Raw genomic sequence first — 20140 nt, forward strand, 5'->3', positions numbered from 1 at the left:
GCTCACAAGCTCATCAGTTAGTGATTTCCACATTCGTACCAAGAAACAGGCTTTTAGAAACTGAAATGAAGCTGGATGCATGCTCTCTCTTTTCCGCTCAGAAAAGATACTGATTTTATAATAGTAGTGCATTATATCAGTCTTACAAACGTTACAATTTAATTAACTAGAGCGTTATCATGATTTAATTAACAAGACTATTGTCCGCAAATATCTACTAAAAGGGAAACCCAAGCAATCCTTCAGAATTGAAAGAATAAAAAAAGCTGTGCTGTTTCCAGTGAAGGTACGAGACAACACTTCCAAACAGTTACATGAATTGATATTTCTTTCAATAGCATAGTGTTTACACCAAGAAGCAAAATGTAAATTTGTTGAATCCATTTCCATTGTCCAAAGTCATTGAAAAATAAAAAGTAAAAGCTTGAATGAAAACATGTAGTCAGAGCAGGCAAATTATATATTTAGGTTTTTAATCTTTGTATTGTACTTAAAATATTCTGCTAATTATTTACTGCATTTGCATTTGATACAGCTTGGTGAATCATTATCCTGCAAGAAGGATGGTTATATAATGGATCGCAAGAAAATCATAAATACAGCCAACTTACAGTGGATGAAGATTCACCCCTTGTATCATATATAAATACAAATATATTGTATTCATATATAAATGAATGTTTATGACCTTTATTTTATTGGCAAACCAAAGTGTATTCTTGTAGAGACCTAGTGCTTTTCATTAAAATAGATTATATATTTTGGATATACTTTTAGAATAGATATGTTAAAGTATTTTAGTGAAAAACAAAAGATCTTGAGCACTGACAGCATTTCAGTTTCATCAGAGCAAACAGTAGGTTTGTCTCAGTTCTTCTCTATTCAGAATATGTTCCATCACTTAATTCAAGTGTTTGTATGCTTAAACTTACCCTGTCCCTAAGAGGGAAATTAATCTTCCAGGCAATGAGGAATGACCTGAGTAACCCTGGAAAGCAGGGAACTTGACACTAACCAGTTGAGACTAGTGGTAATCTCATGCTGTGCAGAAGGTCTAAGAGAACAGTCTGCAAGGTTAATGTGTTAGTACTTCAAGACAGTGTCCTAGGAAAAAAGAAGTAGATAATTAACTCACTCAGAGCCACAGGCTATTTTGTGTTTCTACTGTCATTATGATGATAGAGATAGACTAAACAGACTTTCTCTTTTGAGAGTCTGTGCTCTGATGAATTATAAGGGCTCAAATCAAAACAGTGCTTGCCTGTGAACTTAATGCAGTTAAACAGCAGCAGAGCAGAAGGATGTTCTGAAACTCTTCCCTGATGAAGTGTTTGTGTCTCCTGGTAGCAGAAATGGTAACTTTGCTTAAGGTGCTGCCTTCCTAGCAGCAGTGGGACAATACACAACAAATTTACAATTTCTATTATTATCAATGCTAATAATGATATCCACAGTAGCTTTTGTTATTGTGGTTGTATGCTGGGATTAATCTGTTTTAAATTGTAACAAAATTTTACATAAAAGAATAAAAGGTTAAACTCCTTAAAGAAAGACTGCAGTTTTTCTTTAAGAAGAGTTTAGAACTAAGAGAAATAAAATAGTAAGATGCTTTGATTCTAATAGGGACACTAGAATTAAAAAACAAACAAACAAACAACAAAACAAAACAAAAAAACCCCAGCCTTCATTGTATTCCCTCTCTTAAATATTGAGTTATTTCAGCAATATTTTCTTCTGTTTAAGACTGTGGAGTCTTAAAAAAAAAAAAAAACAACACACCATTAATCTTGTCATTTGTTTTATTCATTGTGTGTGTGATGCTGCCAAAGGAGATTCTGAGTGATGTAGAAATTAAATGCTACCAATATTCTGGTGACATCAGGACTGTCAGGTTCATCTACTGATAAATGTAATTACTTTTGAGTTAGCAATTGAGAACTCTGGCCTGGATAAAAAAAATTAGTCTTATCTCAGTCCCATGAAAGCAGAAGTGATGCCAATGAGTACACTAAACCAGTTACGTACTAATAGGAGCATGAGTGGACTGATGGGACTATTAAGAAGTGTCATTGATCTTTTTGTCATATCTCTCATCTATACATCAGGTCTGTGTTTCAAAGGCAGCCTCCTCAGCCATAGCTCTTCTTTGCTGGCATGTTGTTCACATGTAGCCTTTGTTTTTGGCTTGGGGAACAATACAATGGGCTTTCTGCAGACTGGTTGTTCAGAAAACAATTTTGGAGGTCAAATCTTGAGAAAGGATTTGCAAGGTATGTTTATTGATGAGCGAGCATTTTACCTAAGTACACGTCCTTGCATAATACCCATTATGTTTATCACTTTGTAAGGTTATTGTTGCTGTTTCACTGAAACCAGACCAATGTTACAAGTTCACTTGCAGTTATTCTGGATCATAGTGGGATTGTATTTTAAATAGAGACCAAACTTGACTATGCAAAATCAACTGTTGTTTGGAGACTTTTGCCATGTCCCCCCCACCCATTAGCCTGGAGAGCCAAGCTGGTTGCTGCCAGCTCCCCTGAGAGTTACAAGAAATGATGGCTTCAACTGACAAATGGATGAAGTCACTCGTGGTTATGGCAAATGCTGTTTCCATCCTTTCCAAGTCTTGGTGACAGTGTTAAGAGCAAGCTTAGTTTTTCAGTGCTCTGCAAGATTTCTGACTTTCTGACTTTTTTCTTTCTGTGGAAAAAATGACCCATCCTGTGCCAGCAAAAATTCATTTTTGCCTACACAATTGGCAAGAGTATTTTGTTTTCTCTTGTCTAGCTGCCTTGAATTAGCTTTTCACATCTGTATGTCACAGGTCCGAGCACAGCTATTCAAAGATTTTTCTTCAAATGTAGCAAGCAATCACTCATGACTGTCTGGTCTCCTAGACTGCAATGATTAACTGCAACCCACTCCTTCAGTACACTGCCAGACCTGTTTAGTCATTTTGTAATGGTATTTATATAGTTTATGCACAGCCTGACACTCACATACATTTTCCATGTCATGCTGGCAGACGTATTTTGAGTATGAACTGACCCTTCCTTACCGATGGTTCTTATCATGGTTCTTATCACAACTAGCTATACTTTCATTTCTAGCAAATAACATATCAAAATTTATTTCCAGAAAGATCTGGGACAAATATGGTAAAATAAAATGGCAGATCAGACTCTGCCATTACTCTCTATGCAAAACTGCGTCATTGATTTGTGAGATATTTATTACAGGATAATCTGTTTTATAAAATAATTCCCACCAAAAATACATAATAAAGGTATTGGTACAGACTCTGAAGCCTTAATAAAGTGTATATTCCTCCTAGGCAAGAAAAACATAAAAAAGTAAACAAGTAATTCAGTATATATGATTCACTCAGTGTGTGTGTATATATATAATGTACATTTAATTTTCATCTTTTGAGATCACTTTGGAGAAGGAATCAGTCTACCGTAGATGATAATGCCATTTGTATCTTTATATCTTTGCATTTCTAAGAATAGCATTTTTTACAGCGCTGGAAAACTGTGTAATAAAGCCAACTGCATTCTGTTTAATCACCAAAATATTCCGTTTTAATACTCTTTTTGTCGAATACATTTTGTTTGCTTTTATTTTTACATTGAATAATGATGATAACTAATATGGATAAATTGATAGGTTTATTCCCCAAAAGAAGCAAATAATCTTTCAGGTATCGCCTCTTTCCACAACTGTTATTGGCCAAATGTTCCACTGATCAATGTGGAATTGGATTTCACGACGATGTCACTTCTTTTTCTTCAGTGTCCTAAAAACATAATATGTATAAATCAATGGAGAAAATAGAATTCTGAAAATGTTCTTTGAATCTGAGGGACCTGTTGATAAAGTTCCTGCCGCTCTTTGTTTGACAAGACTTTCTCGAAGTCAATGCATTAAGAGGTTGAAATTATAACAGAAGATAACTGGGTGCCTTTTTCATGTTAAGAAGCTGTGATGTATGCTTATTATTTAATTTGGTAAAAAAAACTTTTCTTTTTGGTTTGCTATTAATTTTTTTCTCATGCATAAAACAGAATCACTTTGTTGTCATGCCTTGCCTTATTTTAAATACATAAATAAATAATTAAATGTTTGCATTTGTCATTCTCCATGGTGTTTTTTTTTAGTAAACTGGCTTCTCCAGAGCATTAACATGTACCTCTGGATGGTGCTACTGATGAAGATAGCTGCAGCCTAAAAAATACAGATTTCCAATTGCCTATAAGGACAATGAAGATAAAGAGCCTGAAGAGACCACAAATTTATAGCACAGAGCAAGGCGTTAGTTTCTAGCTGTTTCTTTATGTGTTGCCTCATTTGTGGGGCCATAATTACACACTGATTGCAGCTAGAAAAAAAGTCTCCGTTGTTTTCCATCCTGAATAGTAATTACTGCGTTACTATATTTCACTCCCATTCCTTTCTTTTGCTCTTTCTGCACGTTATCAGATCTATTATAGGTTTTAACATAGCTTTCAGGAAACACAAAATATTGTTTACATTGTTTACAATGATGGTCATCTTGCGAATTATATATCAGCTATTATATATGACTAATTAATTAACTTAGTGTAACTAAGTGCATGCACCCATGAGACTGGAGAATATTAAAATGAAAGGCTGACCACAGCTTCACTGAGCTACATGATTTACGTTGTGTTTGAATTTTTATCTCTTCAAGTGCCCTCTCTTTGATTAAATTGAAATAGGGAACGTCAGAATCAGTCTACTGTAAGGCAGCAATCAGTCTACTGTAACAGAAAATAGTGCAATTTGTCTTAAAAAAATAAAATTCTTGTCCTTACCCCTCTGGCATTCTCACATTATACTAGATTTTGAGTCGAAATTGGAGGGGCTGTAAATCACCCTTACTCAACTGACTTCCATTGAAACTAAGCTGATCTAGGCCAGCAGAAGAGGTCAGTGCTGAGAGCTCTGAGTCATGAAACAGGTCACTTGCAGATCATTAGGCTGGCTTAAAAATGTTCTTACCAAAGTACCTTTTGGCTTTTCTTTCTGTTTTTTAAAACTTTGGTATCCATTGAGGTCACAGTGAGTGAGCTCTCTACTGATTAGAATATTTGAAACATGTTTAAAAAGAGACCAAGGTTCTCACCACCTCTTTCCATCAGTAAACTTCTTTTTTTTTTTTTTTCCTCCTCCCACAATCACAGAACTCCAGATTTGTGGGAATGAGTGAAAAAGTCTTAGTTATACAATTCTCGCAATAAGTGATACAGTAGTAGCAATAAAAAACATCCAACCTGGCAACACTAAATGTGTTGTACCTTTGTCTATGTAACATGTCCTTAAAGATGCAGACATCTTACATGTCTAGAAATACTTTTCATGCGAATCCACCTGGTTTTCTGTTTGCCTTGGACTGTTCTTAATCACCTAAGGACTGAGAGAGAAATCAACAAAAGCCCTCATTGTCAGAACTCTTGTTATCCAAACCTGCCTTTTGGGTCTGGAGACAAGGTGGGATGGGGTGATTCTTCACCTGGGATGGCCCCAATGGTGCCTCCCAAATGAGCTCAGTCTAGACTGTTGTGGATTTCCACATGCTCATCTGCATGAGCACATGCACCCGTATGTACGAATATGTACACATGCACCTGAAATTGTTCAGTAGCATTGGCGAAGATATTTTTGATGCAGTGGCATCTGAATATTTGATCATAGGATATTTCAGGTTGGAAAGGGCCTCAGAAGGCCTCTAGTCCAACCTCCTACTCAAAACAGGGTCAGTTTGAGGTTGGATCTGGGTGACTGAGGACTTTATCCAGTCAGGTTTTGAAAACCTCCAAGAATGGAGAGACACTGAATATCTTCTCTGGGCAGCCTGTTCTGCTGCCTGAACATCCTCATTGGAAAAAACCTTTCACCAGTCTAAACCTCTTGTTTTAAGTTATGCCATTATGTCCTGCCCTTGCATCATGCACCATCATGCCCGTCTCCACCTCCCTGTAGGCACTGGGGTTTGCTGTTTGGGGGACTTGAGCTCAAAGCCATTTCTTCTCAAGGTTGAACAAACCCATCTCCCTCAGCCTTTCTTCATAGGGTATGTGCTCCAGCCCCCTGAACATCTCGGTGGCTCTCTGCTGAACTTGCAAAGATGTTTATAGATATATTTCTTATATAGAGGGGCTGAAAACACATTTACACATCTAATATACTGGTGAAACAAATGATTTTGAAGCTTTTCCTATCAATCTGGTTGCTAAAGGTTATGATACAATTTATAAGAATAAGGAAAAATGAAACAGCCGTGCTAAAATGAGATCACACTGCACTTGGTAAATTGGAACATGAACTGCATGAGATTGCAGCATTCTGCAGAGGAGTTCTGATTTCTCCAAAAGTGTATCTATAATTGTAAAATGTGTTGTAAGAAAGTAGATGGGAGCATTTCAATCTTGTTCAAGATCAGGTGAAAAATGAATTTTGACCAGCCTTAGGTTACTATAATAGGCTTATGATAATAGAATGGTTATCATAGGTAGTCTTTTCCGCAATGCAAAAATCAGAATATCTAAAAAGTCATGTCCTTTTTCATTTGATTTCAGAGTGCATAAGAACAACCAAGCAGGTGCTCACTGTCTCTATGTGACAGTGATACCTACAAACTACTAAAGATTTGCTTTTTTGGGGTACATATTGCCAGTAGAAATCACTGCTGAAAACAAAATTTCAGGCTCAGGGTACTGTTATAAGATTATACAGTGAATTGCAAGTCTGAAGCCTCACTGTGCTCATAACAATTCATGCTAGGGGCTTTGCTGATATAGGTATGTATAATATGATGATGTGAGTACCTTCTATCAAGAGAAAGCTTGTGCTTTAACAGTACTTTGCATAAATATTATTTTATTATTACTAGTGTACTAGCACCTAAAGAAGATATTTGATTCCTGAGAAAGTGCTTAATCACTGACTTTTAAGGAAAAGATGCGTATCAGATGTCTATGTTTTGTGCTAAACTCAGTGTAAATTTGGTGTACTCAGATGTATTTGTTGGACTCATCCCCTGTGAGGAATTAAACTTGTTTGTACTATGAACTCTAGATGGCCCTTGGTGGAGGGGAAAGGCCCTCAAATCCTCAAGATGGCTCTGGTTTTAGCTGTCTGAAATAACAGAACTTCAGATGCTTTGGCAAAGTTTTGAGATTTAAAGGTGTTTACACAGCTAAGGATGTTTTTGACTACTTTTTAATATTAGATGCCTACATTGTGCTGTAGGGACCTTTATAGTTTTCTGGGTGTTATTTGTTGCTTAGTCATGAGCATCTTGTTCAGCACTATCTAATTTAGCATGTCACAGCCTAGATAATTCTTAATTTTGCTGCAAAAGCTCTGACAGCATATCTTCTACCCCCACCTCCAAAATACCATCTCCAGACAAGTCCCTTCCTCCTCTCCTCTCCACTTTTTGTAGATAATTGTCCTGATTCATACAGAGGGGGCAAGTAGAGCAAATCGATTATCTGTATCTGAAAGGGACAGCGCTGTCAATGAGGGAACTTTTCTTCAAGATTTTAGTTGTCACCGTTTTGCCCCGGTGAGCATGGGGTATGTGCAGCTGTAGGAGTGCTGCCAATGTGCAGCAAACCTCCTAGGCAGCAAACCCCCATAATCTCCCTAATTTAACAATGAAGCCAATCAGTTCTAATTAGTTTGTGATTAAAGAACTAGCTATCTTCTAGGTTGTGGCAAGAGTGGTGTTTGTGGGTAAACTGTTTTCCTCTTTTCAATTTAAATCCCCTTCCAGAAGCCAATTGTTCATGTCCTGTTCATGGCATCAAGCAGTCCATTAACTAGCTGCTTAGTTCTAATTTATAGGGCTCTTATTTTTAGAAGGTGCTTAAGAAACACTTTAAATTAGAGTAGTGGAAAAATTACAGATTTTCACCTGTTGAAAATCTTGTATTTCAGCTGTTGTCTACACAGCTTGTAGAACAAAGTGATATTTCACCATCTCCAGAAAGTCACATAGGCTTACTTTGACAGTAACACATGATAAAATTATAGCCTATAGCAATTCAAAGCTCTTGAACCCACATTTTCCATTCTGACCATCAAAAATTGCCTTTTGTCTTACAGAAAAGTGCAAAATGGAAACAAAAAAAGTATTTAATTTTCTATGACACTGTAGCATTTTTTCCTACTGGTTACACTAAGTGAAATCAGCTATTTCTTTTCCTTGTCATGCCCTACTTCTTGCAGTGTGATGGGATCATTAAAATGGGACACAGCAGTAAGAAACAGTAGATAGGGCATATAGAAAAGTTAATGCAACATTTCTTCAGCTTTTAATATTGTAAAAACTTAGTACTGGATCTTTTATATGCTTAAATTTGTAGTTGTCCCTTTGCCATGAAAAGCATTTTTTCTTTTACTTCCTTTTCAGTTGCATTTGAAAAAAATCTTCACACTGCTCAGGATCCCCATCAAACATAGAATCATAGAATGGTTTGGGTTGGAAGGGACCTCAAAGATCATCTAGTTCCAACCCCCCCCACCATGGGACACCCTCCACTAGACCACATTGCCCAAAGCCCCATCCGACCTGGCCTTGAACACTTCCAGGGATGGGGCATCCACAACCTCTCTGGGCAACCTGTTCCAGTGCCTCAGCACTCTCACAGTAAAGAATTTCTTTCTAACATCTAATCTAAATCGACCCTCCTTCAGCTTAAACCCATTACCCCTTGTCCTGTCACTACACTCCCTGACAAACAGTCCCTCACCATCTTTCCTGTAGGCCCCTTCAGGTACTGGTAAGCCGCACTTAGATCTCCCCAGAGCCTTCTCTTCTCCAGGCTGAACAATCCCAACTCTCTCAGCCTGTCTTCATATATATATGCGTACATAGGCGTATAAATGTATTATTACATTTATTTTCATTTTGCATTGGTTTTCATTGCATTTGTCTTGAAATCTTTTTGTATAACTGTCTCCTTAGCAGTAACATGCAGCCCTGTGAATTAATCCAAATATGACATATATTCTCATAGCTATAGTCAGTCCTTGCAACTGTAAGAAAACATAACAACTGGATTTTTGTTCTGCTGGATCTGAGTCCCCATAGCAGCTGACTAAACAGTAGATAGTATGTGAGATACTGTTTAGTACTAGCAATAGACTTCATCTGAGGCCTGCAAAATTGTCACACAGACCTTCAGCAAAATGAGATTAAAGAGCACTGGGATGATGACAGAGTAAGCAAAGGAAAATAATACAGGTCACTGGGGATGAGCAGGAAGGGTGGGATGAGTGTGCTGATGGCTGAGGAAATCTCAGGTCTTGGGTTAAGGGAGCGACACCTAGGAGTGAGTGCAGTAATGGAGACAGAGAAGCTAGACAGTGAAGGAGAAACCATTCTCCAGTGGAAATGCTGGACACAACAGTGAGTTTGTCCAAGGCTTGGCAGAAGGGATATTTCGTTCATTGATCTCTGTTTAAATTCAAGACTAGCAAATTCATCTTCTTTTAGTTGGGATTTATCTTGCATTATACTAGTTGTCTAGGAGTTAACTATTTAATCCTAGCTAGTCACACAAGAAAGTCGGTTCAGGAGGGCACTTTAACCTGTTTTCTTAAATACTTATTTTCAGATAAGGTGAGCGAGTGTTCTTGTTGGAAACAAAAAAAGCTTTCTTTAGGTTAGACAATCAACTGTTAGATCACTAAAGCTGCATGAGATGCATCCTGCCTAAGCAACTAACTGCAAGGAAATACCACAAGCTGATGAAAGTTTCCTTTCAGGAGCAACCAAAGTTATTCAGTACTTGATGAGAAATCATGACGTCAAAACACTTAGTCTGAGTGGGAATTCACAGTATGTTCCAAATCTATATTTAAATTTTCTGCATAAACAAGCTATCAAATATTCATTGCAGAAATGGCCCTGATGGGATGTTGCTGCCCCTTAGCTTGCAGACTGCAAGCCAAGTCAGAGCAGACATCCATCACACATGGTCCTTGTTTGATGCAAGAGCAGATAATTCAGCTCAGCTCTCTGATATCAGAGAAGGGGCTCCTACGTAAAGCTTTTTCTATCGGCTCAGCTAAAGAGGCCTCAAATTCCCACAGACAGATTAGTAACAACTATATATAGGTAATGAAAGGGGCACAATAACACGTCAAACTGAGACTTTTCTTTGGTAAATAGCTGACTGTGAACTCTTTGCAGCCTAAATTAGTCTGCTTTTGTGGAGCTTCTCACGAAACTAAAGGAAAATGCTTAAATCTCTGGTCAGTAGTCATTAATATGACTAGTTCAGCTGTTGCAATATTTTTAGTGAAGTCTTGCTGTAACTTAACTCTTCAGTCTCCAAGTAGGCTCACACCAAATAGTGGCCACAAATACTTCAGAAAGTGATGTGCTTGGATACCTCTATGTCTGTTTATACTTCCAACAAATGCTTTCCAATTGCAAGGAAGGCCTTTCTTAGGCAAGATCTCAATCATGGTTGTAAATAAAAATAATACTCATGAGGAAAAAAGTCCCTAGAGTTTTGGGTCTGAAGCTTAAACCTAAAAGCTCTCATGGTCAATAAGCAGAGGAATGGATTTTTATATATACTGTTGCTATGTGCTGAAGGTCCTCTGAGATTAAATGCTAAGAGACAATAAATAAATTCAGTTGCTTGTACTGAATCTTTTCTCTTGCTGATAGCCATTGCTACAGGCTGCATTAGAAGTGCTTGCAGCCTGTGGGGTATTAGAGTGATATCAGTTATTTCCACCTATGTGCCCGGACTAGTGCGCTAGCAATTTCTTCCCATAGTTGGAAATTCCCATGGGTAATCTGTGTGAGAAAATGTAGGTTCTGTCTACATACTCACCTTGAGATCTGAAAAGGTACCCTTTTTTTAAATTGTTTTAAACTTGAGAAATTCAGCAAAATATTTGGTTGTGTTTTCATGCTGACACTCACCTGTATACTGACACTAGTCTGAGAGACAAAGAAATGTGGGATTTCTCCAAGATTTTGTGTTCTTGCTTATCATACATAGCTAAAGGAGTGTGCTACAGGGGTGCAGGACCAAATTGCTTAGCATGGCTTTGGATCTCAGTTATGAAATGAACAGGATACACAGCTGGGGCAAATTTTCCTAGACTTTATAGGAGTTGAAGTAGGATAGAGACTGACGAACGCTTCCATGCTCTTGCATTCTTTTATCTGCTATTATTAATGAAAACACTGATATTTGTGGGTACAGAAATTCAAGGTAGAGTAAAAAAGGTTGACATAACTTTGAGAGTTAAAAGTTCGAACAACATTTAAAATGTCTTTGATCAAGTAGTCCTTAGATCTCTGTGTTAGCAAACACTAAGCAAGTTTTCTCCTTTATCTTCATGTTATTTTGTTCAGAAAGCTCAAATAAAGCTTTTGGCATGGTTTAATTATGACAAACACACCTCCTTTTAAAACATAATTAAAACATTTTTTTCCTGTACTATTCTGATTTGGTCAAAAATCAGTAAAATAACATTCCTCATTCACAAATCAAACCAACAACTTTTGAGGCTGAAATTCGCTATTTTTGTACAATTTAGGGAATTATAGTAATTAATGGTAAAACTCATGGGTTTACATTTGAAACTGAATTTTGTTTGTTACTATATACCGATTCGTGTAAAACAAAATCTTAAATCTGACAAATACATAAATTGAACTTCTGCATTAGATTTTTATTTTCAGAAGTGAAGCAGAATAGATATAAACAGAGGGTTAAAAAAGTGTAATACCATAGTAAGATAGAATCAAATCAACTGCATTACTTTAACACACACTAAACCCAGAAAGTTTTAGCTAGAAAGTGAACCAGTAGAGGAGAACAGATCTCTGCCAGAGCACCATTTTTATAGGGTAAGAATCTTCTGGCAGTAACATTGGTAATGCTCTGCCTGCAGTTTCAAAGCTGCAATCTGTTGATAACAAGGACATAAAACTTTTTAAAACTTTATACCCAGTTTCAAGTTTTGTCCGCACTAAATCATATATTCCTACGTAGGCAATTCTATTGGTACTGACTAGGGACATGCCTGAAATAGATAATGCTTATCCGACTGTATTTTTGATACACTTTTTCTTTTAAATGCTTGGTGCAGTTCTCGATGTGGTTGACAGAAACCATATCCAACGGTGACTCCTCATTATTTGAATGCAGTCGTTACTGTTCAGCTTAACATATCCACTACAGCAAATCTTGGCTCTGCAAGATGGTATTTTACACACTACTGTCGCTGTTAGATGTAGTAGTCTCGGGTTTTAAATGTTTGAGAGTTCTGAATGCCTGTGTTCTCCAACTCTATACACTGTTTCAAGGAGCTATAATTAAGCAATGGGAAGGCATTAACTAGAAAAGGGAAAGTTTTTTTCTCTAATAACAACATTCAAACTGTTGTTAGAGACTCTCTCAAAGCACAGAAATGAGGAAAAAAAGAATCTTCTGTTAGCAATGCAACTTCAGTTTGTTTTTCTAAGAGAAAACACTCCAGTAAATGTCACATATAGTAGTAGGAACAAAAAAATCCAATATGACTAGAATAATGGTTTCATTCTACTTTGATATATTCTACTGTGCATTTGTTAGAAGTGTTTTTCTGAAACAAATTTCTGACTTACTAGGGTCAGGAAGGTCAGGAAAAATGTTATAGTATTTCCAATGAAAACCGTTTGTGGGCAGGGACAGAATTTTTAAGGTACTTCATTTAAAGAACCAAGCAAATAAAAAAGCTAGTTTCTCATTTATGGTGATGTTAAAGTGAAAATTATTGAAACGTAATTTATTGAAACATATTGAAACTTGTGTGAAATGTTCTTTTTGCTATTTTCTGTTTGAAAAGTGTTTTAAAAATGTGAGGTTTCAGCCCATTTCTCGGTAGGAATTATTTTAAAATCTCCACATTATTTTAGGGATTGAAAAACTGTTTCTTCCTCAGATTTTTGCTAATTGGTCTTGCTGTCTTTTTTTTTTTTTTTTTTTTTTTTTTTTTTTTGGTGAGTTGGCGTAAAGAAAAATTACATTAAGTGCCAGTTCGTTAAACTGCAAAGCCGTATCTGTCAGTTGTTGGAGGAGAGTAGACAGTCAAACTGCTTCATTACACTATCATTGCTTTTACATTCTCAATTTTCTTTTTGGAATGGCTGAGAAAATTGATATGATCCTTAACTTCCCATCTGAATTGCTTCCTCAACTGACACAACACTATTACAGAGGAACTGCAGGTTTTGTGATGCTCTGCAAACTAACTCATGCACAAAACAAGTATCGCTGTTACCATATAGCTATTAGAAAACTCAACTCCCCCACCATAAAAGTATATCATCCCCTTAAATCTGAGTAACAGAAGATGATGATCTTTACTGCATTATTTGTTCAGAGAGAGCAAACTCTGTAATGTGTGAGGAAAACAGCTGAATAATCGGGAAGATTTCAATGGGAGCAACATATGCTCCTGATGCTTCCTGCTGAGCCTGCTGAAATGGCTTACAGTTACAAGTGCCAACTTTCTGAGGAAAAAAACTGTTGCTGCAAAGATGGGAATTTCTAACCAATTCTGACAAATAGAGGACTATCATGTCTGAGCTGAAGAGTAGTGGGAGCCTGCTTACAAATTATTGTGATTTAGTTGTGATAGTGATTGGCACGCGCAGAAAGATCAATCTCAACACAATAATATTTACCTTCGATTTAGTTTGCTTCCAAGTGCAGCTTAAGTAAAACTGTTTTGTGAGCCAAGCAATGGGGAAAAATAATTTAGCAGTGAGTAAAAAATGTGAATTGTAACTGCAAACTGAAAAAATGTTACTAGATATACAAGATCCAGACTTGTCAAAACAGAAGTTTAGAAAAAACCTGCAAGAGTTGCACAGATGTACCAACTACCTTCAAGCAGTAATTATGCACAAGCATATATAACAAAGCCAGGTAAATGAAGCAAATAGAATAAAAGCTGTTCATGAGTAACCATTTTGCCTGTTATAATTTTCATAATAATTTTTATTGTCATTTTTCTCCCCCTGCCTCCGCACTACTTGTCCTCCCACCATCACCCAGAAAGATTTCTCTTCTTAATTTAGAGCACAGTCTGTAAAAGACCTGATTTGTCACTCGACACATGCAAGGGGGGAACAGAAGAGTGGATGGGAATGTGCAAAGAAGGGAGGAATACAAGCTCTCAGGAAGGGATCTTTCCTTGCTGGTGACAAATCCATGCTTAGGAGATTCCTGGTCCTTCTGCAGCAGGATTTCTGTCACTGCTAAGCCAACTGTTCATGTCATTGTTCCCCAACTGAAGGACAAGACGTGCAAGTCTTCGGCGTTTTTCTTTAAACTGTTCCCCCCCCCGAAAAATACTAATTTTAACCAAAATTACCAACTTTAAAAGTTAGATACATAAATCAAGCCATAGCAAAAATAGAAATAAGTGGCTTAAAATAGTATAAATGGAAAACTATAGTCAGCTGTTGAGATTTTTAAGCAAACATAGAATATTAGTCCATTGCTAGATGTATCAATAATTCCACAGAAAAATCACAAGTATCACATTAATATTTTTAGGTTAGTGAAATAAAAGTTGTAACCCTACCAGATGATGATGATGATGAAGGTAATTTCCATTTTAACTAAGTGAAAGCCTAGACACATTGCAACAACCAAAAGTGAGTGTTTTTAAAAAGAACACGTCTATAATTTCCACCTGAGAGTTTTCAGAGAGGAAAGTTGGAAGTTTTTAACTTTGATTTTCATAAGCTTTTGAGAATTAATACCCCAAAACAATGGAAGGAGGCTTACACTGGGCCAATATTTGAACAAATTGCTATATTCTTTCAAGTCATCAGTGTGTGTAGAAACATGCCTTGTAGAGCTCAAAGTCAAGCTATAAACAAAACTGTTATTACTTGATACACAAGTCTGAAGAAAAATGATAATTATGTCTTCCAAACATGTAATATTATCTCTGTAGTAGCTGACCATATTTATCGCTTAGACAATATGCATCATTTTACCGCTATACCTTAAAATTTGTTTAGGACAGTGGAATGTAATTTAAGTTGATGAGTTCTTGTCATCTTTAAAAATTATTGGTTTAGATTTTTGAGAATTCTAGAAAGAGAAGATGAAGAGAAACCTCAAAAAGAAAGAGCACATAATCCAATTTATTGGGTTTTTTTTGAGTTATGCAAAGCACAGACTCTTCTTGTCTATTGCCTTCTGGGTTTGACAGGTTTAAAACTGATAATTCTGTGGTATTCATCACCCCTTTGTATGTAAGGAAACACATTCAATCCTAATAATTTTTCTCTGTAATTTATATGATAAAAAGTAGTTTATGATCACATATCTGTGAAGAGTAAAATGTTATGCTGTAAAAGAAATTTATGCAAATCCTATGTGTGTTTAAACTACAATATAACATACGGGAGTATAATACTGATTTTTTTTTTCCCCTTTAAAAATCTGTACCACTTAGTACAATGTACTTGCAGAATTGTTTGCAACTTTTAGTGTTTTATGACTTAGCATTTATTATAGAAAATTACTCCCTTTTGTCTTTCACCACCACCCACCCTTCAACATACACATCCACCCACCTGATGTATGAGGGGAATTAATTACATTTGGCTTAGCAATTAAGAGAGATATATGTCCTTCAAACTCCTCCTATCCTGACCATCCTGGTTAGAGGATGCGGAAGCTCTTGGGAGCACATACAAGTTAGTGATTGCTGTGTGCCTGCAGCAGTTCTGTAAACCCGGTCCTTCACTTGCTGTCCGGCAGTCCTTAACAAGGCAGGAACAATTAAGTTAGGGATCCTGAGCTCTACCCATCACTTACTATTGGAAGCCAGTTCCCAAGTGAAATAAGTTAATAAAGTTGCAATCTAATGGAGCCACATCTCTTCCATCCTTCATATCTTCTTTTATGTCTGAGAAATGCATTGCAATTAATTCAGCATGTGCAAGGAAAAGTTTTTCTGTTTGTTTATTTGCAGGAGAGTCACACTATTTAATAATTATTTGCTAATCATTAGATAGCATGTCTTGAAAAGTATCTGTGAAGTTACTCGTAACAAATCATAAAAATGAGTTATATGCTTTCCTCTCCAAATGGCTAGTACCTTTTCAAGAGGTAGTGATAATTTATTTATCTATTTATTTATTTTTAACTAATCCCTGAGAAATAAAAGCACATCGTGATTTTTCAAGGCTGTCTATCACTCCAAGTGCTCAGGGATGTTTAAAGCACAGAACACTACGGATTGTCAGATTACAAATTTGTTCATATGTTATCATCATTGTAATGTGAGATGGTGGCACTGAAGAGCAGCAGGCAAACAGAAAAAAGGCTTCTGAGTAGACTCCCTGGCTTTTTTTTTTTTTTTTTTTTTTTTTTTTGTGGCATATGGGCTTGCATGTTTTGTCTAAAGAATGATCTTGTGTAGAGTATATTTTCAGGCATAAACAATGCACTTTTAAAAATGTGGATACCACAAAATTGATATCTTGAACTGATAAAAGCCTGTATTTAGAGATAAAAAAGAAACATAAAAAATAAGATGTAGAATGTTAAAATAAAAAAAAAAGGTGCATAAAATTTTGGTTAATTTCTAAATATTCTTAAATAATGTCAATGGATTATTTTCAAACTGAATGAGCTGTTAATCTGGTAGATAACTGAGGTATTTAATCTTGTGTTCACTGAGTCAATGGGAACTTGACTGTAGATTTCAGCAGAGCATATTTCATGTTGAGATCTGCAGAGTCTTCTTTCCCCTTGTAAATGAAGATTTTGAGCCTTTGAAATCAGTGGCTGAATTCCTATATAGGACATGGAATTTCACGTTGGTTGTCTACCTATAATATGATTTTCCTGAACTTTATTTTTTAACTTTTCCACTTAGTACTATCACCTATGAATGTAAAAGGTTCTTTGGATTTGAACATAGATGATTAATGTAGGCAATTCCCGCAGAATCAAAATTTCATAATGTATTGATTTGCTCTGTATTCCCTCTGAAGAAAAAATGTCCCTGTAGGAAATAGCAGACGGTACACGGTTCTCAGTGTGAAGCATAATTCACTAGTAAATGCAGGAAAAAAAATCTCAGAATAAGCACTTTTCAATATGGAGACAGATGGTCACATCACTTGGCAAGAATTCAGCTTTTTTCCCTGACATGTTTAAATAGAGTTTATCAAACAATAGACAGGAATAAAAATCAAGGTAGCCTTAAATTTATCTAAAACAGAATGGCAGGCTGCTGTAGAAGTGTCCTATAAATAACAATAAACAGCTGTTGAATGAAAGTCAATAAGGTGGAAAGCAAGTTTTTCTACTGGATTGCAGAAATACATATATCTATATTTCTTTTTCTCGTAATGAAATGTTCTGTCCTCTTTCCCAGCCCAGAACTCAACATATTGTTTATATACCTGGCACAGTGTACAATGATTAGAGGCAAAACCAGATGGCCATATTTTTCCTTGTCTTGTTTATTTAGGTGACGGGTAGATGAGTCTAACTTTATCTATCAATCTGACTGTAATTATTTATGTTCTACTGTGAATTTTTGCACGCAAATACTCATGCACGTACACGCACACACAAACAGAAGTAAACTGACTCTTTCTCTTTCTTCTTTAGGCTTAGAAAGAATTGCAAGAGATTCGGCTTATGAACAAGAAGGAAAAGTTCAGTTTGTAATTGATGCAGTATATTCCATGGCCTATGCACTACACAACATGCATAAAGATCTCTGTCCTGGATATATTGGTCTATGCCCGAGGATGAGCACAATTGATGGTAAAGAACTACTTAGCTATATCCGGGCAGTAAACTTTAATGGTAAGTTACATGTACTCTTTTCCCTCCACCTTTTTCTTCTTTAAATGTTTCAGAAGTGACAAGATGTGTTTTTTCTTTATATAGGATGCTTTAAGGCACAGTGGAAAACAGGATTAGAAGCAGTTCTCATTTAATCAGAGCTGTGAGTTTTTCCACCTGCTTTGAAACCCCCCGTGTATTTTTTGTCTTAACATTAAGCTGCTCCCGAAAGAGGCAGATGTTAAAAATAAGAATCTGTCGATCAAAATATTCTGGTGTAAGGCTGCTATTATAGAAACAAATTGAGGACGCATGCAGTCCTACTGACAGATTAAAATCCTTTGACAGAGGTTGCTTATGTGTTTGCAAGAGAATGAATTGAAAAAAACACCCTTTTGAAAATTACCTTCTTCGGAAATTACTGTTAACAATTTCCTTACAAAAGTGAATAGTGAAGACTTTGCTTTCAATTTGCATATTTAAATCTCAGTTAAAACACTCACTAGCAGTCCTGGCTTTTTTTCCATTTCATTGTTTTTTACTTGGAGATTTAGTGAGCTTTAACACAACTACAATATATAATTTTAAACAACGCCACATAATATTCTGTGCAGCTGGGATCTGCCTGCTGGGGAAGTGTAGTTACAGATGCTTATGCTGTTAACAGTAGAGGCCAATAAAGAACAGGATTAATTTATGAATGTAGAATTGAAAAGGGTAGAACATACTTGACAGTGAAATAAAGTTGCTGCAAACCTACATTATTTCATTAAAGTCATAATTATTGTAGACTATATTTACCATTATTTTACAAAGAAATGGAACAATGTTCTTTGCTGTGTTTTGGTTGGTTTTTTTTCCCCTACTTGGTGGTAATTCACGTACTAGACATGCCTTCTAACTATGCAGAGAGAAGCACTGTCTATCACAATTTATTCCAATGACCTCAGCTGCCAGCCTTTTTGAAAAAAAGCACAAGGTCATTTTGAATTTAGCTTCCGAGTGGAAGCTTTTTTTGCTTTAGGTAATATACCAGACCATTTGGTTGATATGAATGTTGGCTGTATTTCACAGTTTTTTCCTCTTCTAAAACTTTTTTTTTTTCTATGCAATTTTCATGAAAAGGGAATCCCTGTCTCCAGGAATATAAAGATAGAAAGAGTTTAAATGATTCTTTAGTGATTTTAAAGAAAATCTGGAGCAAAATATGTTGCTGGCAAATGGGAAATGTTGTTATGATGACAAAGGTAAGCAGCATATTGTAAGGTTTGCAGTGATAATTATCTACATTTCTAGTAGATATTCTTCTGGGTCTGTGTTGTTAAAGCACAAAGAAAGTGATCTATTTTCATTTGGTGAGCATGAAAGTTTAGCATAAAAAGATAAGCAGTACATTTTATGTGAAACCTTTCTCTCCCTAGATTGTTGTATTTCATCAATACCTGTCATGATTTCTCTGGCTGACTCTAAGTATTGCAACAAGGGGAGATGAAAGAGTGCGATAAAGCATTCTGGACACTAATGAAAAAGTATCTGTTTTTGAACTAGTGATTTACTAAAAGAGAGGGGAAAAAAAAAAAAGAAAAATTTCTGTGAGGTTAACTTTCTGTTCCATGGGATATGTTAACTGTTCCCTGTACTAGGCTTGTCCACATTACATACTGGTGTACCAATTTTCTGGGTATGTTCTATGCCCAAATATTTCCTTTTTTTTTTTTTTTTGGTCACACATTGGGAGGCATAAACGGAGGACAGTCTTTAACCTTTTGCCTTTTCCTATTAATCCGAAATTCCTGTTCCTCAGGACAGCACTGCCACTGGGTCTGACTGGGTTTACAGAGGTGAACATTGACATAGATTGCTAGACCTCCTGTACCAGGAGTTGACAGTAGAGCTGTGTGTCCATTCTGACGTGCATCCTAGGTTCAATTGTTAATAATGTATTATATTAAAAGTGAATTGATACATGAAAGGAAAACCCTGGCTTTCACAGCCATCGAAGGTAATATTTTTCTATCCTAACAATTTCAGCATCACAGCGTTGCTGAAGTTGGCAGGGACCTCTGGAGATCTCCTCCAACCCCCTGCTCAGATCAGGATCAGCCAAATCAGGTTCCTTAGGACCATGTCCAGCCAGGTTTTAAATATACAAGGATGGAAAATCCTCCAGAATTCTCTCTGAGCAATCTTTGCCAATATTTGACCATCTTCACAGTAAAAAAGGTTTTTCTTATGCTTAAACAACTTTTCCTGTGTTTTAG

General features: G+C 36.3%; 1 protein-coding gene across 3 annotated transcripts in view; it reads left to right on the forward strand.

Moving 5' to 3' along the window:
• GRM8 (glutamate metabotropic receptor 8) overlaps positions 1–20140 on the forward strand; it is a 360387-nt gene that overhangs the window by 205356 nt on the left and 134891 nt on the right. For all 3 annotated transcript variants that reach the window (XM_075742925.1, XM_075742922.1, XM_075742930.1), the window contains exon 7: positions 17700–17900. In XM_075742925.1, coding sequence (XP_075599040.1) covers positions 17700–17900 — 201 coding nt within the window. The remainder of the gene's footprint in view (positions 1–17699; positions 17901–20140) is intronic.

This window comes from Balearica regulorum, chromosome 1, assembly GCF_011004875.1.
Source record: "Balearica regulorum gibbericeps isolate bBalReg1 chromosome 1, bBalReg1.pri, whole genome shotgun sequence".
Classification (NCBI taxonomy): domain Eukaryota; kingdom Metazoa; phylum Chordata; class Aves; order Gruiformes; family Gruidae; genus Balearica; species Balearica regulorum.